Source organism: Pleurodeles waltl, chromosome 6 (assembly GCF_031143425.1).
Source record: "Pleurodeles waltl isolate 20211129_DDA chromosome 6, aPleWal1.hap1.20221129, whole genome shotgun sequence".
Lineage (NCBI taxonomy): Eukaryota > Metazoa > Chordata > Amphibia > Caudata > Salamandridae > Pleurodeles > Pleurodeles waltl.
Window position 1 is genome coordinate 104,919,530 of NC_090445.1, and position 24,811 is coordinate 104,944,340.

General features: G+C 44.9%; 1 protein-coding gene across 3 annotated transcripts in view; it reads left to right on the forward strand.

The window, feature by feature from the left end:
- The window catches only part of FBXL20 (F-box and leucine rich repeat protein 20), a 391,966-nt gene that overhangs the window by 312,942 nt on the left and 54,213 nt on the right, over positions 1–24,811 (forward strand). For all 3 annotated transcript variants that reach the window (XM_069237456.1, XM_069237458.1, XM_069237457.1), the window contains exons 12-14: positions 1,134–1,178; positions 2,109–2,165; positions 2,254–2,466. In XM_069237456.1, coding sequence (XP_069093557.1) covers positions 1,134–1,178; positions 2,109–2,165; positions 2,254–2,466 — 315 coding nt within the window. The remainder of the gene's footprint in view (positions 1–1,133; positions 1,179–2,108; positions 2,166–2,253; positions 2,467–24,811) is intronic.

Sequence of the window (24,811 nt, forward strand, 5' to 3'; positions counted from 1 at the left end):
AAAATTTACTTTAGTCCATTTGAGATAAGAATGCTGAATTAACTCTGTTACTTGCAAGAAAGTAGGAAACAAGCAAAATAAGTTTTTTATATGTTTGATAAAAAATGACAAGAATCCTAAACTGTGATAGCAGAGATCAGGGATAATAATTGTCTGACGAGATGGGAATTGCACCTTTGACTGTCATAATTCGTTTTAATCAAATTTTGCTTAATCCAGTTCTGAATTTTACAAAAGGAAATGAATACACACAAGAGTTGAGTTTAGAAACCAGCTCGTAACCATTCTCCCCAAATCAGACACAAATAGGGAAGTCATCGACATATAGAGGTTGAAACCAACTGAATGGAGCTTGATAATGACCTTGGCATTTAAAATAGGAGAGCGAAAATGTGTCTGTCCCTCTCCTATTTTAAATGCCAAGGTCATATTGCTCACTGTGATACTCCATTTATTTGGTTTCGACCTCTATACGTATGACGATGACTACCAGATTTATGTCTGATTTTAGAAGAATTAGTATGCATCTGTATGTGGTGTGGAGAAAACCTTTGTAGTTCACTTTTGTTTTGATTCCAATGTTTACCAAGATGTTCAGGTAGACTAGGTGTTATTACAGGGTATTTTTCGATTCTGCCACCTTCTCTTTATTCTCTTTGCTTGCCCCTCTTGAAATCATCTGAATCAAATTTTCATGCTGTGAAATGTTACTTTTGGTATATTTTTTGCAACTTTATAGCTTCCCTTTAGAAGTGATGAGGTGACTTAATCTCAGGATGTGGTAGAATCCAATGGTTCTGGCAAGCTGTCAAAATCATCAGGGTTTTATTATAGGCCTGCCAACGGGTGCTGTCCTGGGGCATTTGAACTTTAACATTTGTTAGGATTAAAGCTCGGAGACAGCTGCAAACTTGTCAGTCTACAACAGGAAAAGTTATTAAAGGTAAGTAACTTTGCTGTGGCTCAGTTGGGCTTTAAGCACTTGTCAATGGGGTCAAGTTTTATCTTAGTTTAAGAGATAGGAAAGATGTACAGGATGGTGTTTTAGAAGAAGGTTCACTGCCATGAAAGACTTTGCATTGTGCCTTGAAGCCTCAGATTCTCACTGCTGAATACCTCTTTTTCCTCCATAGAATTGCCATGAACTGGAGAAGATGGATCTGGAGGAGTGCGTGCAAGTAAGAGGGTGTTGAGGTTGGATTAGGGAGGTCTCTTTAAAATCAACCAATCTTAATCTGGAAGTGCGGTTTGTTTGAAGGGATAGACTCCACAGGTTGTTTTAGATAATTTCTATGTGTGTAAATAATACATGAGACCCTAAATGCCACAGACTTGCACGGTATGGTGTGCATATATTTCTGTGCTGTTACCAAAGTCTAGATGCCTCTGTTTCTTTTATTCTTCTGTCCAAGAGTCCAATAGCTTGAATCTACCCTTCTACCAAAATAGGCACTAAAATATGAACTTCCTTACTCTCCCCTAAGGCGCTTCTTAGGGCTGATTGCAGATATCACTGCTGGTGCCACCTCCTTCTTTGATATTCTAATAGTAGATTTAATTGCCAACCCCTCTTCTTTTTAATATGGACCATGGGAAGAGACAGGTCACTTTTGTACTCCTAACCCCATGTTATTTTTTACTGGGACAGATAGAGCGCGGAAGGCATTGTTGTAGGTTCCCTGTTTATTTTTTCCACAGTTCACAAGACTTCCCATGTAATTATAATCTCCACAACCTGTGTGGCAAGTTTGCATGAGGTACATGCAATTTGTGTTTATTTTTGCTTCCTTCGTACTTGGCCACTTGTACCTTTTTGTCTGGTTACAGAAATAGTTATCACATTGTTTATTTTACTGGGGTCACTGGAAGTCTTGGATCAGAGCTGTAAAAGTTCTCCTTTTTTTAGCAGGGTCACTGCAGTTTGAAAGCCATTGTGGTTCTCATCTTGCAGCTTTTATTGTGGTCACAGCAGCTCACAGGTTTTATGGCAGTCCTTTTTTGTATTTCCCTTTTTCTAGTTTACTTCTGTTCTTTTGGTCTGCAAATATACATAATAAAGTTGCTATATTGCTATATCTGTCTTCATGACAATGTGTTTTCTTGCACAGATCACAGACAGCACATTACTACAACTGTCAATACACTGCCCACGGCTGCAGGTTCTGGTGAGTTGAATATATGCACACTGAAAGAAGGGGCACAGAAATGAAATGTTTGCCTCTGTTTCTAATCTTCCTCCCTGTTTGGTGACAGAGCTTATCACACTGTGAACTCATAACGGATGATGGCATTAGACACCTTGGCAATGGCACTTGCGCCCATGACCGTCTGGAGGTGGTGGAGCTGGACAACTGCCCACTGATCACAGACGCTTCGCTGGAGCACCTCAAGAGCTGCCACAGCCTGGAGAGGATCGAACTGTATGATTGTCAACAGATCACACGTGCGGGGATCAAGAGACTCAGGGTAAGACCATCTAGGATGTGCAAACAAAACCAGATATAGGAACACTCTAGTTTGAGTGGTAATGTGTGGAAGATTGTGGGAAGTGTGTGTGTGTGTGTGTGTGTAAGCTGAGCTGTAGTAGGTATTTTCTCTGTCTTGAAATAGGTGAGTGATGAATGGAAATTATTGTACTCACCTACTGGTATTTCAATGCATCACAGTTTCTACAGAGAGCTACCATTTGCAAATCAGTCTTAGCCCTGCTTTGAAAAGGTGATCACTCTGCATGGCATTGCGTGTAGGACGACCTTGTGAAGAGAGTAGAGACAGCTTTGGCTTTGCAGGGGAGAATCTTCTTCACTTCCTTACCAGGACAAATGGTGTGTTAGAGGAGTGGAGGCAATGTGTTCTTTCTTACAACATTCTCTCTAAAACTATAAACTGTAGAACATCCCTGTACATGTGCAGAATCCCTGGAACAATTTTTGTTGAATACATTTTCATGTTAATGTACAAAAAGCAATATAATTTAAGAAAACATGCCAAGAGGAGAAGAACAGATGTCTTACCATTTTGTATATTAAAAAATACATCTAAATAGCCAGATTAGTCACCCAGTACATGTTGGCTGACAACCACAACTTTTTGGCAATTTTTTAATTAAAAAACTAAAAGAAAATGTAGCCTCTGAATAGGCATTACTTATTCTCCTACATAAACAGTGCTGAGGCAATTTCATCAAACTGGTAGTGTTCCTTTCATGGCGTGCATGGACACTGTTTGTTCTTTTTCACCTTTCAAACAAGTGCCCCCAAACAGTGTTCGTTCTTCATGGTTATCTTTTTTTTTTAGGTTGAAAAACTCAATGTTCGTCATGGTTGTGTGACTTCACTTGACATCTTTGACATTCCCTTCGTTTTTCATGCCTTTTTTTTTTTTTTAATAGGTCTCTTATTCTTAATTTGTACTTGGAAGGCAGATGACATTGTCATTTACTTCCAAATTATGTCAAGAAGTTTAAAATCTCCCTGGAGATGCCTTACAGGAAGCCCATCTACTGGGAGGACATACTCCTTAGAGCTGAACAGGGAGATAAAAGGACCAGTTGTTTCTTTGCCCACCAGCACCAATAGAACACTCACGGCTCTTACTCGTGCCATCGTGTCGGACCAGTGGGTCATACAAATTATAGAAGCGTGCAGCCCTGTTGCAGGAAGTGGTGGTGAATTTGGTCTCAGGGCAGGAGTTTGGGCAAGGATGTTATTGCTGATATTTGCTGGTTCCCAGGAACCATGGGAGGCTGCTTCTGATGCTGTGCCTCCGGTGTCTTGTGCTGTTTCCTCTGCAAGTATAAGTTGATGCCATCTCTTGCTCAGGTGCAGTTGGTGCTGGTCTAGAAGACTGGGTGTTGCCCCTCAACTTGTCTTCCGTGTACCGATACCACAGTTACACGAGGTACCTGTGTTTTGTGGTAGGCTCCATCCACTACTAGTTTCCAGTCTTCCCTTGTGGATTAACATCAGCACCCAGAGTCTTCAGCAAGGTGTTGGCAGGGTCATGACACATCTGCACAGGTAGAGGACATCCATATTCTGGTACCCAGATGGCTGGCTGCTCATAGTGCGTTCTTCACAGCTGGTGTCAAGCCACCTGAACACTACAGCTTCTTTGCTGTCAGCTTAGTTTCTCAAACAACCAACTCATACCTGGACCCTCTCAGCACTTCCTGTTCATAGGAACAGTACTGGACACAACATATCTGAGCCTTCCTTCTTAGCTAGAGGATTTGAGACAATCAGTATATAATTCTGATAGTTCAAGAGAGAGGTGGGATTCTAGCCCTGTAAGTTATCCACCTGTTGGGTCTGTTGGTTTCCTACATATTGGTGGTCTCTCACACATGGTGGTGCATGAGTGCCCTCCAGTGAGTCCTTATTCAAAGGGGTAATCATCAAACTCCCTTCACTGTCCCCACACGGACACAGCAAAGAATCTCTAGTGGTGGTCAGTAGCTTGGAACATGTTCTTTGGGAAGTCCTTTTGCGCACCATTAGCACTGGCCCCAGTGGTGGTTTCCGGAGGAGCGAGGATTAGATATTGGCATTTTTGAGCTGTGGACAATTTGACTGATGTTCTCCCTGCCCTCCCTTCATGGTCTGTCTGTCCAGGTCCTCATTGACAACACAGCAGCGATGTGGTATGTGAGCAAGCAGGACAAGGTAGCTACTCCTCTTCCCTTTGGGAAATCACTGAGGCTGAGGGCCTGGACTCAGGTGTATGAGATCTGGCTAGTTGCCAACCATTCGGCAGGCTCCTTGAACACAAGAGCCAGCAGACTGAATCAGTGTACTTTTGCTGACCATGAGTTTTGTCTCCATCCGTAAGTGGTTCAGAGTGCCTTCGTCAAAACTTTCCCTGTGGATCTCTTCACCACACACTGAAATGTTCATTACCTGGTGTTCTGTGCCTCACAGTTCTGTTGCAGGGAGCTTTGGAGAATGCTTTACGTTAACATGGATTTTTCCACTACAATATGCATCTATCCCGTAACCTTATTTTCTTGACTGCTAAGGAAGCTGCACCAAGACCGGGCTCAAGCCATTCTTGTTACACTGGACTGCCTCCTAAGGGTTGTGATATGCAGACCTGTGACTGTCTCTATTCGCCCCCTCCCTCCTAAATCTGGTCGTGCTGAGACTGAGCTTCCTATTGCAGATGAAGGAGCAGGTGGTGCATCCTAAGCTCCAAAATCTACATCGAGTCCTACAGTTTGAGCTTGACATCTGAATTAGTTTCATCTAGTGCTGGAGGTGGTCTTCATCATCTGTTTGATGTGTTATCTTTCCACGGTGTCTGTTTATGCCTAACTGTTTTTTTGGAGCGTAGAGGAGAGCATTGACTCCCTGAGGATGCATCTATCTGATTTTTTGAGGTTTACTCTTAACTTGTCTGAGCAGGGTTGTGCTGTGGGCACAATTAAAGGCTATGTTGGAGCCTTATTGTTGTTCATTTTGTATACCAGTTCAAACCCCTCTGTTCGTTATGAGGATTTTTAAGGGGCTATCATATGTCCTCCTTTATTATGTCTCAGCGAGACTTTAACCTGGTTCTCGTCATGATGGTGGCTGTGTTTGAGCCTATGTATAACTGCCAGTTGAAGCTTTTAACTTTAAAACTGTGTTTTTGGTGGCCATCAAATCTGCTTGGCATGCCAGTGAATTTAAAACTCTGTTTCTGACCTCCATTCTACATCTTTCTTTCCAGGCGAGCTGGTTTTGATAACTAAGGTGGCTTTCCTTCTGAAGAAAGCTAACCATTTCCTGTGGGCCACTCCATTGCTCTTGCCACATTTTTCCCTCCACCCTATCCGACAAAAGAGGAGGGGAGTCTGCATAGGCTAGGCCAGCGGTTCTTAACCTGTAGTCCGGGGACTGCTGGAGGCTGTGAAACCTGCTCAGGGGGTCTGCAACAGCTTAGAAAATGAATACTATTTACAGGTTCATGAAGTGTATACAAGTAAAGAGGAACATTGAACATTTTAAAACAGTGCATCAAACAGAATATAATATGAACGATGGGTTGCCTTACTTGAATTTAGGAAGCTCCAACCTTCCCATTCAAATTAAAATAATGCCTTTGTTTTACATTTGTTTGCAAATCAGATAAACAAAATTTGTCATTTATGTATTTTTTTGTGGTTCAAATTGTCAGGCGCTTAGGCCGGGTTCCCCGGTTTCTAGGAATGATTTAGTGGGGTCCCTGGATTCCAGTAATTTTTCAGTAGGGGTCCCTGGATACCAGTAATGATTAAGTGGGGGTCCGCAGAAATCAAAACATTAAGAACCACTGGACTAGACACTTGCAATGTGGTTAACTAGTATGTTGACAGGACCAAAGAACTTTGATTCAGTGATCAGCATTTTATTGGATACGTAGGAAAAAGGAAGAGCAACAGCACTCCAGAAGAAGACTGTCTGGGTGGGTTGTGCTGGTTTTATAATGTCGTGCCCTTGCCAAAAAGGAACCATCAGAAAGTATCAGGGTTCACTCTGCTATAGCTATGGTGACAGGCTTTTCCTGCATTGTTCCAGGAGGTGCAATATGTGGTGTGGTGATGTGTGCTGCAATTCACATGTTAGCCATGCATTATAGCTTGGATTTGTAGTTAGAAGAGATGGCTTTTTTCACTTATTCTAGACTCTAGAGCTTTCTAGTGTGGCTTTCAAGTTGCAGTTTAAAAAGTGTTGTAGAAGTCAACAATGCTTCCATATACTTAATTGGTAGAGACAACAGTGAAATGAAGTGGGGATGCCAACACTTGGAATTCACTTTTTTGTGCTGATTATCTTTGCATCATTTATGATATGAAACGTGAACCAACTAAATTCAAGACCAGAGGTTACAGTATTTATATACATTTTTTATAAATCCTTTATGCTTCAGTACAGCTGGAGTTCATCAGTTTATAGATGGATCAATGGTAGCAGTCTCCTATAGGTAATTACAGAAATACATTAATCAGAGTAGTTGTTAAAGTTCTTGTGCATTCTGTATTGAAACCCTTTGTAGTTCTTCATGGTTAAGAGCTCAGTCAACATGTGTTTTTGTTTCCTGTGGGCTCACAGACCTGGGGCTTTTTCAGGGCTGAAATTAGTTTTGTTGTTCTTTGCTTGATTTCAATGTTATTTTGACTAATATAGTTACCATCTTAGTTAGTGACCTCAGGGGTGCCACAGCAGACTATATAGAAATTATAGAACTGTTGTTTAGTGACATGCATGAATAAGTGAGAAGAAAGTAGATTGGGTCGGAAGAAAAGGGAAAGTGATGAAAAATACTAGAAAATCGAGCGCCAAGCTGAGACGAATTGGAAAAGGTTATGCAAGTGAGAGGATCTGCCATTTGCATATATGATTAATGTTGTTTCCATGACAGTTAAAGTTTAGGTATGAAGGTAGTCCAAAATGGGACTATTACCAAGGGTGAACTACCCTATTTTGATTGGTTAGACATTTGCCAAGTCCCAATATGAAAAGGCCGTTATTGGGTAGATCAGCTCCCCTACCCAAATTGAGTGTTATTTAGAAAAGCCTACCAGTAAAACATGTATGCAGGAAAGGACTAAAGGAGAATGATTTGGTAGATGTATTCAAAAAAAGATTGGTTGCTATGTTCAGAAATAAATGAGATGATAGGATTTTAAGTCAGTAATGGTTACCTCAAAAGTGGAATATCTGTTGAAGTGATATTAATCATCCAGTAATGTCCACCTTCTCTCTACTGCCCAAGATACATAAAAAGGGATTCCCGCCCCCAGGAAGGCCAATAATTTTGGTTATTGATTCCATTTGCTCCTTTAGGGGAATTAATTATCGACCAGCTACAACTATTTGTTAAGAACTTAACATCATACGCATCTAATAACCATGAAGTAATACACGTGTTTTCAGTATGGCACACACAAGAACTTTAACAACTACTTGGATGAATGTATTTCTGTAATTAACAATAGAGTGTTGCTACCATAGATCCATTCATGTACCAATGAACTTTAGATATACTAAAGCACATATAAATTAATTCAAAAGGATTTATATAAAAACTGTGGTCTCTGGTCTTGTATTAAATTGGTTCACATGTTCGATATCCTATATGACACAATTCACTTTTTCAATGTTGGTTATTTTTGGAAGTGTTGGCACCCCCACTTTGTTTCTCTGTTATTTATTCTCTTGGTTAGAGGGTATGCCTAATATGGGGGAACCTTAAATTCACTACCAAATTAAGTCCCTCCCTCCCCTCACCCCACCAACAACTCTTCCTCCCTCCCCCCCCCTTCAGTTTGGCATTGAGTTAACTCATCTGCTGCTTGCAAGTGCGTTGCATGCTAGTAGTAGGCCAAAGACGAAAGGGCATTTGAACCATCCATATTTGGACTGGCTGGTAAAAAGCCAACTCAGTGCAAAAAATTCAGCTGGACCTGCAGTCAATGGGTCCTCTTCTTTCTGACCTGTGCCTATTGATAATCTCTTCCATCTCAGTCCTTCAATCAGTTCAGAGCATACATAGCACATCTGGTTACAGTGTCTCTTTCAGAAGAAAGACTGTCATCTATACCATAAAAGATGATGTCTCTGAAGAAGACTGCAGCTCCATTGGTCAGTCACGTCTTTTGCCATCTGTATGACATGGCCTCCTGCATCATCTTAGTAACCCACACTTGGCTGCTAATGTGTCCCCTTCAGGAGTGAAGAGGACCAATGATCTAAGAAAGCTGTTTGGGTGGTGTGGGTTATATGTACACTAGTGCCATCTAGTTCATCCTTGTGGTGGTGCAAAGAATCTAGCATGCAGGAGGCTTCCTTGCAGGACGGATTTTTTTCACCAGGATGTAGGAAAATATCCTCCATCCGATTCCGCCATTGAGGAGCTAGACTTGCCAGCTCTGGAGTACCTGTAATATAGTTACCTGAACCTGTGAAGTGACTGCAGGTGTCGAGAGTATGTAGTGCACCGGTCAGAGCGACCGCCTCGGGAGCTAGAGTGTTCGATCCTCAGCGTTGGGACAATGTCCTGTGATTCTGGACAAATCACTTAATCTCCCTCACAGGTGATAAGCCACGATATATATTTTTAAAAAAATCTACATCTACTGCATGAACATCCTAAGGAACTTCAGATGGCCTTCCACTGGTCATCATATCAAGTATAATTTGTTCTACATCTACGATCTCCAGCAAGAGGTGGACATAAGAACCTGCCTGGTAAAGATGTTATTGCCTCATCTAATTTATTTGGTTAGATCTGACCTTCGATTTACATCTAAAAAAGTTCATATGGCTGCCATCATTGCTTATAGGGAAAAGTCTAACTCGGTCATCCTTAATATGGTTCCTATGATTCATTCTAGACATTTGTGAAATAGCAACGTTTAGGTCTGTTCATACATTGATAAACAAGGGTGGGCGGAGCTCGCGGAGTTCTACTCAGCGGAATTCTGCGACATTATATAAAAACTCATTGAAATTCCATGAAGTTACGTGTGCTGTGGAATTCCGACTGGTCCTAGCTTGCCCTACTTCACAAACTTACTACGATGGCCAAGCACACCCCCTGTCTTACAGTAGCCTTGCTTCTTTTGCACTTGCACACAGCCTGAGACTTTCCTTTCTTTAGGGCCAGCACTACATTCTGCTACCACCCCCTAGCCCACTAATTTATGGGATGCCTTAGTAATGTTTTTTTTTTGTTTCCACCGCGACTCACATGCACGTGCCCTGCAGTGGGAGCCCAGGGTGGCAGAGTACCTGTGTATATCTTCCCCACTTATCATCCGAGTACCAGGCCAGTCGTCGCAATAAAGCATACCGCAATCACTGTTGTATAGAAGAGCGGGGAATATTCATAGAGCATCACTAAAAAGACAGAAGCCATTAGTACCGGCTTCTGTGTCACTGGCGCATAAATATATCCTTTTAGGCATTCCGTACTCCAGCATTTTTTTAACATTTCTGGGTAGGTAATGTTGTTGTTCGCTCTGCCCTGATTACTAAGGCAATTGGGACTTAATACTTCAGCGCAAGTGACATCTCCATAACCGCACATGGAGTAAGTTTCATATCAGCAAGCAGCAAACCAGCTCAATCCCAGCAGTCTGCCATTTTCATAAAGTGCGTAGTCTTGCTTCCCACTGGGCTCTAAGGTGCACTCTCAGGCCCCACTCATCTCTGTCTGGCGGGGGCTGCCTGACTTCCACTCAGCAGCTGATGCTTACCGGGTCTCCAACTCTCCCTGCTGGCCTCAGCACCCTACTTCATAACACCACTTCCTTTCTCAGGGACTCTGGCGAGGCAGGTTCTTTTCCGTGGAGCTCTGACTGGAAGTTTCCTTTTCTCCAAGCACACATCCCCCTCATATATAAATAATGTCCATGTCCAGTGCACGGCCCTGTGTGCACATAGAAGAGACACCGAGACGAGGGTCTGAATGCTGTCTAGGTCCAGGGTCCCTGTTTCCAGCAGCCTGGCTGTCTGCGTACCTCTGCCTCCTCCTCCCAGGTTTCGGAGGACAGTGTAAGGAGGGAGGCCTGGAACCAGAGATGGCTTCTGTGCAGCTTCTCAGCAGTAGTGTTCAACATCAGCTCAATGCCAACCACCGGCATAGAGCAAAGTCCAGTTACGACGATGATAACGTCAAGGGAGCAGAGTTGGCCCATGGAGGATCGAATGTTGAAATCCTCAAAGGAGGCACCAAAAGAAAGCAAGCATTGAAAAGTGTGGCGAGAGATGCTGAAAAGAAATTGGAAAAGGTAAGAAGATCACTGAAAGGTTCAGAGTCTAAGATCTCTGGCAAAAAGCGCACAAGATAGCCTCGATGTCTGAGAAAACAATGATTAAAAGTCAACCTTGAACCAAAGAGGCTCACGGATCCCTGTCTCGTTATACCGATGAGGGGAAGACGTCAAACACTGAAAAACACAACAGGTTGAGAGGCCCTGAAGGAAACACCAAGACCTTCAGAGGAAGAAATACCAACGCCAAAAAAGAGATCATTCTCAAAGCTAGGCGTCAAAAGGGCTCAAGAGGTGGAGAAGAAGAAACCAAGGTTCTAGGTCGAAATGGTGGCTCTCCTTCAATGCAAGGAGGAGTTTGACGCGTTGAAGGAATTTCGTTTTCCAAGTAAACCATCAACGTCTCTCGATGCCGAAGAGGAAGCAGCCTTAGAAGCCCCAGTGACAACAGAACCCTCAGGAGGAGGCGGCCTAGGAGGAATTGTGTGATTCCGAAAGGCAGGAGGCAGCAGGAGGCTTCGAGGGTGAGTTGAATGACCTCGACACAGAAAGCTCAGAGGAAGAGGTAGATAACTATCCCTCTAGGCCATCGCCACCCAATGACATCACACTATACAACACTGGTCAGAAGGGCAGCTTAGACCTTAATGGATACCACCATAAGAAGAGAAAGGGGACTTCTGCTTTCTCTTCCAGACCTTGATGCCATCAAGCAAGGGGAGTCTATATCTCCTAATGCTGCCCAACATATTAGACCAAGGCAAGGTGGCCTTCAAGGAAACTGCTACAGCCAAGGGAGTTGTCCTCAGGGTAGAGAAGAAATAGAAACCCTCATCCAAGGACTCCAAATATATCCAGAGTAACACAGCAGCAGAGTCTATCATTGTCACAACTGCCAGAAAGAGTAGTAACGCACACACCTCCATTGGTCCACCTACAGAAAGGGAAAGCAAGTGACTTGACATAATGGGGAGGAAAATGGAAAGAGAAGCAGCAACGCAATGGTGAATTGCAAACTCCGTTGCTCTCCTCAATAGGTACTGCCACCAGCAATATGACGAGATCGAAGAGCTTATGAAAAAGCTCCCAGAGGAGAACAAAAAGAGAGCCACGGCTACTATACAAAAGGGTAAGAACATCGCCAACATTGGGCTGGTGAGCCCTACATGCAGTAAATACGGCCAGCAGATAGGGGTGCACAGGCACAACTTTAAGGAAACATGTTTGGCTCAGGATATCAGGCTTTAAGCAAGAAGTTCAAGCTTCAGTTATCAACAAACCCTTTACAGGGGCAGCGCTGTTTGGCTAAGCGGTGGATGAGTCCTTGCAAGAAATCAAAAAGGACAATGAAACAGCTAAGGCAGTGGGAGCCTTGCAGTACAGAGGTACATTCAGGAGGGGTGGAAGTGCAATTAGAAGGTCCACAGGCAGAGGATCCTTCTCAACAGGGCAGCACAAACAGCAACAGACCTAAAGCAGCTCTCAACAGGGTACCCATCAATCGCAACATCCCGCAAGACAGCCCTTTTGTGGTAGAGGAAAGGGCAGAGAACAGATCTCCGGAGGGGGAGGTGCGCCCCAGATGATGAGACAACAGACCCAGGCCCCCACAAAACACCTGTGGGAGGCAGAATAGGGAATTGCTCACAGCAGTGGACAAAACTCGCCACAGACAATTGGATTTTGAACATGATACGTCACAGTTACTACATAAAACTTACCAAGATTCCTCCACCAAAGACAAAAAGGTACCAAGAGGTGGAACTTTTACAACTCAGGGAAGAGGTCAAAGAACTCCTTAAAAAACAAGCAATAGAATGGGTTCCAACAAAAGAATTAAACAAGGGGAACTATTCACCATACTTCTTGGTGCCAAAACAAAAACTCACCCTAAGACCAATTGTGGACTTCAGGTTCATAAATAAATTGATCAGCGCACAGCATTTCAAAATTGCAACACTACAAGAAGTAATTCCACTCCTACAAAGAGGGAACTACATGTCAGCAGTAGACCTAAAGGATACCTACCTACACATACCCATGAATCAAGCACGCAAAAAAGCATCTCAGGTTCATACTTGAGAATACATTATCAATTCACAGTTTACCATTCGGCATTACGTCAGCACCAAGGGTCTTTACAAAATGAGTTGCAGCCTTTTTGAGAAGGAAAGGGATACATGTATACCCATATCTGACGAGTGGTTGGTAAAAGCAAAAACAAAGCAAAAATGCCAAAGGGACATTCAAACAGTGATCATAACCTTGGAACGCCTAGGTTTTTCCATAAATCACAAGAAGCCCTCCCCACAGCCGAAGCAGGGAAAGGTCTTCCTAGGAGCAAAAGAGGGTAAAGGCAATTGTAAAGCAAACTCACCTATACCAGAGGTGGCAGTTTCTGACAGTGAGGACAGTCATGAAGCTGATGGGCGTAATGGCATCATGCATCCTGTTTGTAACACATGCAAGGCTTCACATGCGCCCATGCCCAGGAATGATTATGCACAACTGGTCAAAAACCACAGGGAGTTGGGACGATTTAGTGTTTGTAACAGCAAAGGTACAGAAGTAATTACAATGGTGATCATCAAAGAACATAACATTGGGGAGACCATTCAAGATGCCAACTCCAATGGTGACCATCAAAGCATATGCATCCAACAAGGCGTTGGGAGCACACACTGGCAACCTAAAGATTCGAGGCCACTGGAACAGAGAAGATGCAATAAAGCACATCAACTTCTTACAGATGAAATCAGTGTTTCGAGCACTGAAGGCCTTTCAGACACACATAATGGAGAAAATCATACGGATACAAACAGACAATATGACAGCTGTGTTTTACTTGAACAAACGGGGAGGCACAAAGTAATTCACTCTGAGCAAACTAACCCAAGAAATATGGCAATGGAAGATACCAAGGCATATCAACTTACAAACGGTGCACCTACTGGGTAAGGAGAACACAGAGGTAGACAAACTGAGCAGACAGGAAAGCAGTTCACACGAATGGGAAACAAAACAAGAAACTCTTAATAAAAAATACAAAAAAGTCACCAGAGCCTGGGGCAGACCAACAATCAATCTATTCACGACAGCAGAGAAAAAAAAAAATTGTCTCCAGGTTTCAACACCACCACAGAAGGGAATGCCCTGTCAGTAAACTGTACAAAAAAGGTTCCTGGAGGAATAATTCAAAATTCACAACAGTACAAGTGTATAATATGCAAACAAATGCCTCAGTCAACAGTACAATTTCAGTAAATCAATAAGTAGCTTATTTGTTTTGAATTTTTTTTTTTTTTATATGTACAGAAATTTGTTTTGTTTGTACAAAAACAACTCATAATCACATTAATCATACAACTTGTCTATGCACTTGGTTCTGATTATTCACACTTGTACCCCCTACAGCCCCCATCATAACATCCACTGAGGATTAATAGAAGTACACCATTGTCCTGACCAACACAGTATCCTTCTTAGAGTCCCATATATTTTTTCTTTTATAATTGCATTCTTTAATAGGGAAATACAGTAACTAATACAATGGAATATGTCAGAGAGGACATATTATCAGCGTTTCGGTCTCTAACGGCCAAACAGGTCCACAAGGCTATTCTCAGGACCCAGTGTCGAAAAGGGAGCCAATACTAGTGTGCAGGCTTTAGAGAGTGAGAATCACACTCCTTTTTCTGCAGTAAGCCAGCAGTCAAAATGAGGGACTCGATTATCTCCGTACACAGGCAATCAGCTTAACCTGCGGGAGCCTTGAGTCAATCCCAAAAATCCACAGTGTGTAGTCTGTCACTAAACTGGTCAGGGAGATTTGCTTACGTCTTTCCACCGAATTCTCCTACTCCAAAGGTACTGGAGAAGACCAAGCAGCCAGGGACAGACTTCATCCTGATAGCTCCACAATGGGCCAGACACACTTGATACTCTAGCCTACTCGAGCTGTCCAGGGTACAAATGATCAGAATCTAGGAGGAGCGGGACCTTTTTACAATGCAGAAAGGGAAGGTTTTTCATCTGGGGCCAACAACAGTCAACCTAGTGGTTTGGCGCCTGAATACATAGAATTCAGTCACCTATGTTTACCACCTAGAACCATGGAAATATTAAGAGACAAGAAAGCTTAGCACAGGACAATGCTATGGAGACAGTACCTCCACTGGTGCTCTAAAAACAAGTCAATGAATACAATAACAAAACAAGAAACTGTACTTAAATACCTCACCCATCTGCCCCTCACCCAGTGGGATAAGCTATTCATCACTTGAGGTGCATTTGGGGGCCGTTGTAGCATACACCAGAGGAGCCTCATGCAAACATCTTCACCTCACCAGTGTTAAAGATTTCAAGAGGTTTCCAAAAGAATTAAACCACCAAGATGTACCAACACCTATGTGGAGCCTAAACACAGTATTAGCACAATTGATGACAAAATAATTTGAGCTCATACACAGAGAAGAACCCCAACAGATCACACTTAAAACTGCAGTTTTAATTGGAATTGCGTCACTACAGAGAGTGAGCAACCTTCAAGCATCAGCAGTACAGGAACCATACATGCAAATACTTAAGGATAAAGTGGTTCTCAGGACAAAACCCTCAGTTCCTACCCAAGGTAGTGAGCAACTTCCATGTCAACCAAAGTATCCGGTTACTGGTGTTTTTAAAAACCCACAGACACAACTAGAAAAAGCCCTGCATAAGGGGAAGTTTAATGTATTAAACAGTTTTGCAAGGGAAACCGCAATTGTTCGTCTCGTATGCAAAAGTGACTAAGGGTGCCCCTATTACAAAGGGAACAGTTGCACAATGGATTGTGGAAACAATGCAGATATGCTACTCTACAGCAGGGAAGACTCTTCTTTCACGCCCTAAAGCTCACTTAACAAGGAAAAAGGGCACAATTCTAGCGTCCTTAGCAAACACCCCCATAGACCCAATCTGTGCAGCAGTGACATGGGTCTCGCCACACTCATTTACAAAACATTACTGTGTGAACATTGAAATGAACAAGGAAAACAGACAATTCCGGACCCAACCACTAGATAGCGGATTGGTGCACAGCACGTGAATTCAGAAAACTTTTCAAGCTGCAAAACTACTCCTACTGATAAGTAACCATTTCATTACTTCCCTGTTTGCTTTTGAGTCTCCTCTCCAATCAAGGTTTTCTACAGCTGATATCAAACATACTCACGACTGAAACGATAAAGTTACTTACCTGTAATCGTGGTTCTCTATTATGAGTATTCTCTCTCAAACCATGTAAAATCCTCCCAAAGCATTCTCTGCTGCGTTAAGGATGTGCTACCATCAAAATTTACTCAATTGACCCTGAAATGTATGCTGGGAAGGTAGGTGAATATGTAAAGGAGCAGTGTCACTTTTAGTGAGATCCCTTAGCAAGATCAAGAGGACAGGTTGGTAAAAGCACCGAACTGTGTGTGGAATTTTGTTTGCTCGTATACGAATAGTTTTTGGTAGGATCCACGCGAACAGTGCTCATTGATCCTGTCACGTGACATTTTGCAGCAATTGGGTTGTGCAGCAAGCACAGAGGAACATCTAATAATATTAATACTTCTGTTATTGACTTCAAAAGAGGACATGAAGAAAAAGTACAAGACCTCTTATATGTAGAACTCATTTAATTGCAGATCTCTACTGTGTGAAATGAACTTAAAAAAATTCGCTTCCACCATATCTCCCACATATACCTACAACTACCTCTGTCTTGTTGATTTTTTACATCTCAGCTATAGATTCTTTCAGAGCTACTGCTGGTACAGTGGTGAAGCTGTTAGACAAAGATAAGTTCTTTCTCCGCCTCTACACGAAGAGTGATAGCTCCTTTGGTCTGTCCTAGGTTTGACATTGATGTTGTCTGAAAAATGCTGATCCCTGTACCATGGAAAGAACCTTTGGCAGTGGTGCTTAAAATGCTGCAGTCAAGAGTGTCTATTGCACCAACTGTGAAAATCCCAATTCAAAGCTTAGATGGGCACACAGCTCCTTCTCTCTATGCTGTCTGGGAAACAGAAGTTGCTAGCTGATGCTCCACCTGAAGAACACAGTGGTAACTGGCGCTAATCCCCAGTTGTGTTATCAATTTTCTTGACTGTGCCTGGGTCTGCACAATCAGTCCTATGTATAACAGAAGTGGTGGTTTAAATGGCAAAGAATGGCAAGATTGTACCACAGATGTTGTTGTCTTTTTGCAGTTGAACATGATTGTTTGGGAGGTAGTAAGAGTTTCCTGGCATTCCTGCGAGTTTTGGCTGTTGATGCCAGACCCATTCAACAACATTGAAACAACCATTGTCAATGTCGTCGGTATAGAGTTATTTTGACAGTTTGGTGGAAAGGTGGCGTCGAAGTGAAATCCATCAGATCCCAAGATGTCTTCTTGAATGATATTGGCAGCTTTTGCCAATATGGCTGCATCTCCATCATAATCTGTAAAAGCATGTTTTCAGCATTTGCTTCATGCCTTCGTCATAGATAAGCACAACATGCTTTCCATCATTCTGCACTTGGCCCTGTTGAAATTAGCCAAAAACCTTTTCCTTAAAGCAACATTTGTTGACTTCTCCTGAACTCCCAAGTGCCACAAGATGATCTACACACTGTAGATGCAACTCTGGCAGCTTGAAACAGAAAACATCTTCTATTGAGTTTTCTATGAAGTTGATAAGTTGAATGAAAGCCTGCACATCTGTCTTCTTTTCTTCCATCTGACCTCCATGAGCGTTTTTTCTTTTTCTCAGAAGTGATTGATGACTATTCCGGAATACAGTGAGGCAATTCAGATGGTCCATGCCATCTATTAATAGCACAACATCTCCAGCAGCTGTGCTTGCTACAACAGCAGTATCCTGTAGGTCAGTGGCCATGTGTCTGATATTCTTATCAGCATCAAGTGTCATGAACTCCTGAAGGTCACATCTTGCTGCGCAGCAGAGGCAATTCTTATTTGTCTGTGACAGGCAATTCCCTCGTCACTTTCCTTCTGCTCCTTCATTGGATGCTCCTACTTTTTTCAAGTCTCTTTTTTTCTGAGCTCTTACCAACTTGCACTTGTTGAATTTTCTGTGACATGAACTATTCCGACTAGCTTGATGCTTGAAAAAATCTTCAGCAGATGTGGCATCTTCGAAGTAGAGGGACAGTGAGTCTGTTCACTTTGCAAAATTCACTGACTGTATTTAGAAAGTTCTCATATGTCTGAGATTTATCTCCAGCTCCTACTGCATTCAAGGGACATTTCAACCCTTCAGTAGTTTTTTGCTGGCAAAAAACGCAGGCTTGCCAGTCCATGTCTTCATCTATAGAAGACCAAACCTGAAACATACAGAATGTAAAGACAACATTAGTTTTCTAGAAAACCGCTGGAGGAGCAACGGTGACACCCTCCCCACCCCACCCACAGGTAGTTATGAATAAGACTTAGTTTCTTTATAAAAAGTTTTTTTTTTTTTTTGCCTATACCTTCGGTGCCGCTTGACGAATCTCCACAAACTTTCCCAAAAAAGTTGCCAGTCCAGTCAGGTGCTGCCTGGCAAGTTTTGGAGTGTGTGTGTGTGTGGGGGGTGGGGGGGGATGAGGGTGGACGAAAAAGGAGGGTCCCAAAACATGTTGTCCCCCTTTCTTTTTTTCATATGGATTTTAAACAGCAATAGCGCAAAAACTACTTGACCGAATTACACCAGGTTTGGCAGGAAGGTAGGTCCTGGTCCAGAAAGAGTGTTTTTTTGTTTTGGTGTAATTCATTTCAGTAGTTTTAGATAAATTAAAGAAAATGTTGTATATCACGTGGGCCCCCTCGAGGAGCCTCTGATGGCCCAGGGGACCGCCACCCCTAGTGCCAGCTCCTGCTATGTCCCGGGGTGCCCACCATCGCGGCCCCGCCCCCATCCTCTCCCATTCGCCACCCGCCTCCCAGCTGCTGCTCCTCCCTCCCTCCACCCTTCTTAATGCAGGCCGCTGCGCGGCGAGGGTGCGAACCTTGACCTGTTCTCAGGCCAGGTCCGCTCCCCCGCCGCGCTAGCGTTCCCTGCTAGTGCTCTGCCTGCTGCCTGCTCGCCGCTGTTGCTGATCGAAGTTCGAGGCCCTCCTCCACCCGCAGGCTCCCGCCTGCGCCTCATCCCTGGTGGCCCAGTGGTGGGCGTTAAGTATCACATCTGACCTCTTCCTCTGTCCGTCTTTCTCTCTCCCGATCTCCCTCCTCCTGCTTGTCTGCTGCCCTTAATTGTACTCTGCCTTTAGCCTCTGCTTGTTTCTCTCTCTGCCCTTAGCCTGCGTGTTTTGCTCTTATTGTATTCATTGTTTCTTGCCTTTAGCCTCGGCTCGTTTTAATCTCTTTCTGCCTTTAGCTTTCTGCCTCTAGCTTGCCCGTTTTGCTCTCGCTGTTGGTTTCTTTCAGTGCCCTTCTCCCCCCACCCGCCCCCCGCTCTCCTTTCCCGCCGCTGCCTCCCCTGCGGCCCCGCCCCCATCCTCTCCCATTCGCCACCCGCCTCCCAGCTGCTGCTCCTCCCTCCCTCCACCCTTCTTAATGCAGGCCGCTGTGCGGCCGCGCCGCCGGCGCGCCAGAGGCAAGCCCGTCTGTGCCTGTCCGCGCCTGGACCGCGCCCAACGCCAGGACCCCTGGCCCTCGACGTTGCCGGCCCACACGACGGACTTACGACGCCACCACCCTCAACGCACTCAAACCCGACGTGAACCCCGCCTGCTACCGAGCCACCCCGAGGCGCACCCACGGACCCTTCACCTGCCAAGCCTGCAATTTCACCTGCCTCCGGACCTGCACCGCACCTGAAAGGCCAAGCACCAGCAACAACCACCTCAAGTGCATCCTGCTCAGCACCCGCTCCGTCCACAGACACGCCGTCGAACTCTGGAATTTGCTCGACACAACATCACCAGACGTCGCCTTCCTCACGGAAACCTGGATGAACGCCTCCTCAGCCCCCGGCATCGCCATAGCCATCCCGGACGGATTCAAGATCACCCGGAGGGACCGCGTCAACAAGACCGGAGGAGGCATCGCCATCGTCCACAGGAACACCATCCGCATCACGACCAACTCCGATGACACCCTCACCGCCGCCGAGCACCTTCACTTCCAGATACACACCGACCCCAAGACCACCCTCAGAGGCACTCTCATCTACAGACCCCCGGGACCACGCACACAATTCAGCGAAGCCATCGCAGACTTCATCAGCCCGCACGCCCTCACCTCCCCTGACTACATCCTCCTAGGGAACCTCAACTTCCACCTGGAGAACAACACTGACAGCAACACCACCACCCTGCTGGACAACCTCACCAACCTCGGACTCAAGCAACTGGTGAACACCCCCACCCACTACGCCGGCCATACGCTTGACCCCGTCTTCTCCTCCAGCAAGCACATCTCCTTCAGCCACTCCACCGGACTTCATTGGACTGATCAGAGCTGCGTCCACTTCAACTTCAGGAGAACCACGACCCACCACCACCCGCAACAGGCTCCCCGCAGGAGCTGGAGCAACATCACTGCCGACCAGCTCACCACCTCCCTCAGCCAAAACAAGATCGCTGACATACACAACAGCTTTGGCGCACAGACCACGCACCCAACCACCGAACCAACGCCCCCCACCACCACCCTCTGCAACTGGACCCCGGTCAGCACCGAAGACACCACCCGCACGATGAACACCATCCACTCCGGATCCCCTGCCGACTCATGCCCCCACCACGTCTTCAACAAGGCCGACTCCATCATCGCACCCCAACTCCGAGACATCATCAACATCTCCTTCACCACCACCACCACCTTCCCGGAGAGCTGGAAGCACGCCGAGCTCAACGCCCTCCTGAAGAAACCGACAGCGGACCCCACCGACCTCAAGAACTTCCGCCCCATCTCGCTCCTCCCTTTTCCTGCCAAAGTCCTCGAGAAGACCGTCAACAAACAGCTCTCCGCCTTCCTCGAGACCAACGGATCCCTTGACCCCTCACAGTCCGGTTTCCGAGCCAACCACAGCACCGAGACCGCCCTCATCGCAGCCACCGACGACATCAGATCCCTGCTCGACAACGGGGAAACAGCTGCCCTCATCCTCCTGGACCTCTTTGCAGCGTTCGACACAGTCTGCCACCGCACACTGATACAGCGCCTCAGCAACACCGGAATCCAAGAAAAGGCATTGGAATGGATCATCTCGTTCCTCGACGGAAGAACCCAGAGAGTCCGCCTCCCCCTGTTCCGCTCCGCAGCCACCGAAGTCATCTGCGGCGTACCTCAAGGATCCTCGCTCAGCCCCACCCTCTTCAACGTCTACATGAGCCCCCTCGCGGCCATCGCACGCCAACACAACCTCAACATCATTTCCTACGCCGACGACACCCAGCTGATCCTCTCCCTCACCAACGACCCCGCCACCGCCAGAGCCAGCCTACACGAAGGAATGAAAGACGTCGCCGAGTGGATGAAGAGCAGCCGTCTGAAACTGAACTCACACAAAAAGGAAGTCCTCATCCTGGGATCATCTCCCTCCGCCTGGGACGATTCCTGGTGGCCCCCTGCCCTGGGCACCACCACCAAGCCAACGGACCACGCACAAAACCTGGGCTTCATCCTGGACTCCTCCCTCTCGATGACCAAACAAGTCAACGCCGTCTCGTCATCCTGTTTCAACACCCTGCGCATGCTCCGAAAGATCTTTCGTTGGATCCCCACCGAAACCAGGAAAACGGTCACCCAGGCGCTCGTCACCAGCCGACTGGACTACGGGAACGCCCTCTACGCAGGAACCACAGCCAAGCTTCAGAAAGGACTCCAGCGCATACAGAATGCCTCCGCACGACTCGTCTTGGACATCCCCCGCCACGCCCACATCTCCGCCCACCTGAGAGACCTGCACTGGCTCCCCGTCAACAAGAGAATCACGTTCAGACTCCTCACCCACGCACACAAGGCTCTCCACGACCTGGGCCCCAAGTACCTCAACAACCGCCTCACCTTCTACACGCCCACCCGCCAGCTGCGATCGACCAGCCTCGCCCTCGCCGCCGTACCACGCATTCGCAGAACCAGCGCCGGAGGAAGATCCTTCTCCTACCTGGCGGCTAAGACATGGAACTCCCTCCCCATCCACCTACGGCAGACCCAGGACCATCTCTCCTTCAGGAAGCAACTCAAGACCTGGCTTTTCGAGCAGTAATGGACCCCCACGCCCCTACCCAGCGCCTTGAGACCCTTGCGGGTGAGTAGCGCGCTATATAAATTGTTGATTGATCGGGACATAGCAGCCAATCCACAGCAAGCATGCACTGCTAATTACCCCACAAACTACTGCAGTCATGCCATCTTTAATAACATCATTGATAATATCAATGTAATATTTGCAGTAAAAAAAATTACGAAAAAACTGCGTGGCGAGGGCATGAGTTATAGTTACCTGAGGGCATGAGTTACAGTTACCTGAAGTAACTCTAATTGGTGAATTTCTGTGGTTTGCTACGGTTAAAGTGTTATCCTAACTATAATGTCCCTTTAAGTGAGAGTATATATATATATATATATATATACACACCCAATTGACATCCCTGGTATGCACTTTACTTAATTAGCAAATAAATAACACTTACATTGAAGTAGTCTGTGGTGATCTAGGTATTGTTATTTGTAATACCTGCACTATCCGACAGCTGTACGCTCTGTTCGCTGACACGTTCACTTGGAATATAAGTCATGATCCATTGTCTTGATCATGTGGATCCTACCAAAAATCTAAAGTGTTAGCAGTACAGATCACATAAATGAAATATGGTGCTTTTGTCCAACCTGTCCCCATCCAATTAAATTATCGGTTTAACAGACTGTACTATTTAGTGTGGTGGTCTTACAGGAGTATTATGTAATGCCTTTTCTGGGCCTGTTTTTCTTTTATTTGTAAGTGTAAAAACTGACTTTTCAGCCAAACACACACACACACACACTTTTTGGCTAATATGGTTATTTGAATCATTTGTTTAAAAAATACTTTACAAGATGTCACCTTTAGAAATGTTTTTATAGTATTTTCACATGCAAATGTATTCTATAAAGGAGTCCCACACGTGTGCAAAGGTATTTTACTGTTTATGGATGCATAGCAAACAAATGACCAAAAACAGTTACATGCAAGCAACTGTGCATAGGGCACAGGTGTGAGAGGGAGGGAGTAGTGGGGTGGTTTTTGGAAGAGTATGTGGAGGATTGCAGAACGCTGTGGCATCTCCCTCACTACAGCATATAACATGAGTTAAGTGTGGGGTAGCTTGTTGGTCTTATTTCTCTCCTAAACACAGCAAATAGAGGGATGCCACATCTGGGATTATTGCTTTGGAGTCAGGCAAATTAGAATATCAGGATCTTGTTTGGAAAAGCACGGTTTCAGGTAAAAATATGCTCAACCCCTGGCAGCAATGGCTCAGAGCAACTATTTGTTCCACATAAAATCTGTTAAGTGTTTAAGAATCACAAAACAACATTGAAGTCAGGAAACCACAAGGAAAAAATCCTTAAAAAGGAAAAAGCAACAGGGAAAATAAATATAAAAATTATTTACTGGGAAATAAACAATAAGATTATTTTTGTTGAAGTCAAAATCACCCAGGAACCGTAAAGCTATAATGTAAGTCTAAGTGAATTGTCCAAAGCAGCCACCAGAGGCCACTCTCAAAATTAAAAGCAGTACCAACAAATTGTTCTGCCTCACATAGGCCAGACGGGGAAGGGCAAATGCTACCTTGCATACTGGTAACCTCATATGTTTCCAAACTTCTCTGGCTGCTTTATATCTTTCCATTATTCACCCCCAAAACATCCAGAACTTCAGGGTAGGCTTTAAGGTACCAGGCCACAGACAGCAGTATAAGACAAACTCAACCACTCACTCGAGCAAGGGTGACATTTAAACTCCCAGAGCAAGTGGTCAGAAGGTTGTTCATCCAGGATGTCCCCTTTGCCTTTTCTGTACCAGAGAATACAAAGAAGTGATGGATGGAATGCTTTAATTAATCTCAGCTACGGGTAATAACTCTGGGCTGCATCCAAGTCTGTCTTTTTTTTGGGCCACCATGCCACCCCAGATTATACCCAGCCATATGCAAATCCACCAATAGGAACAGTCTAGCCTTTACTGCCTAGCCAGGTCTTCTCTGAACCTGTACCTGAAGTTGTAGGAGTGCGACTTGTCTGATCCTAAAGAATCACCTGGGTACAACTCAGCAAAAGGACAGGCCTCAAATCTCCCCTCAGTCTTACACAGCTGGGCCTTCAACTTTTGTTGAGTGTTTTTTTCTGAGAAGCTGGTATTGTGAAACATGCATTAGAGTGGCCACTGGCCAGTGATTTATATTTACTCTTCATCCAATGTAACAAAACTCCCCATGTCCTCACAATCCTCTTTTACAGTATTTCCTATTGCTTTAGTGCAAATTCATTGCAGAATTCGCCATTTTAGGGCTCTTTCAAAATGGCAGAATGTTTATCCCTTTGTGTAGGGTTTTCTCTGCTCTCATGTAGTTAGGCCTATTAAAATGAGAACTCTCCCTCTTCGTTTCCATGGAAAAACTAACCGTGACTGGTACTGTATCCAGATCCACTTACGCAATCAGGAGAGAGAGCCACAGGGCATCTTCAGGAGCACCCTTAACACCACAGCACAGTTTAGTGTCAACATGCTTGTTCTCTTTGCTTCTCTGCCAGAGACCCTCCCAGCGGATCCAGTTCTTGTGTTTTTCCTCCCAGGAGAGTATTTCATGTCTCTTCAAAAAGCTAATCATTGTCACTGGAGAAGGATAAGCCTGGCCTAATGAAATGTTTTAGGCCGAAGGCAAAGTTAAAGCATTTATCAAAATCACCAAAGCAGTATATTTAAGAAAAAGTTATAGTCACTATTTCATTGGACTTTATTCATCCACCAGTCTGTATCATCCTTGAAGCTTCTCCATAAGCAGACTTGTGGAATTATGACGTTAAATCTCGTGCAGGTGTTTTTCAGTAGAGAGAGAGGTTGTACACTCAGA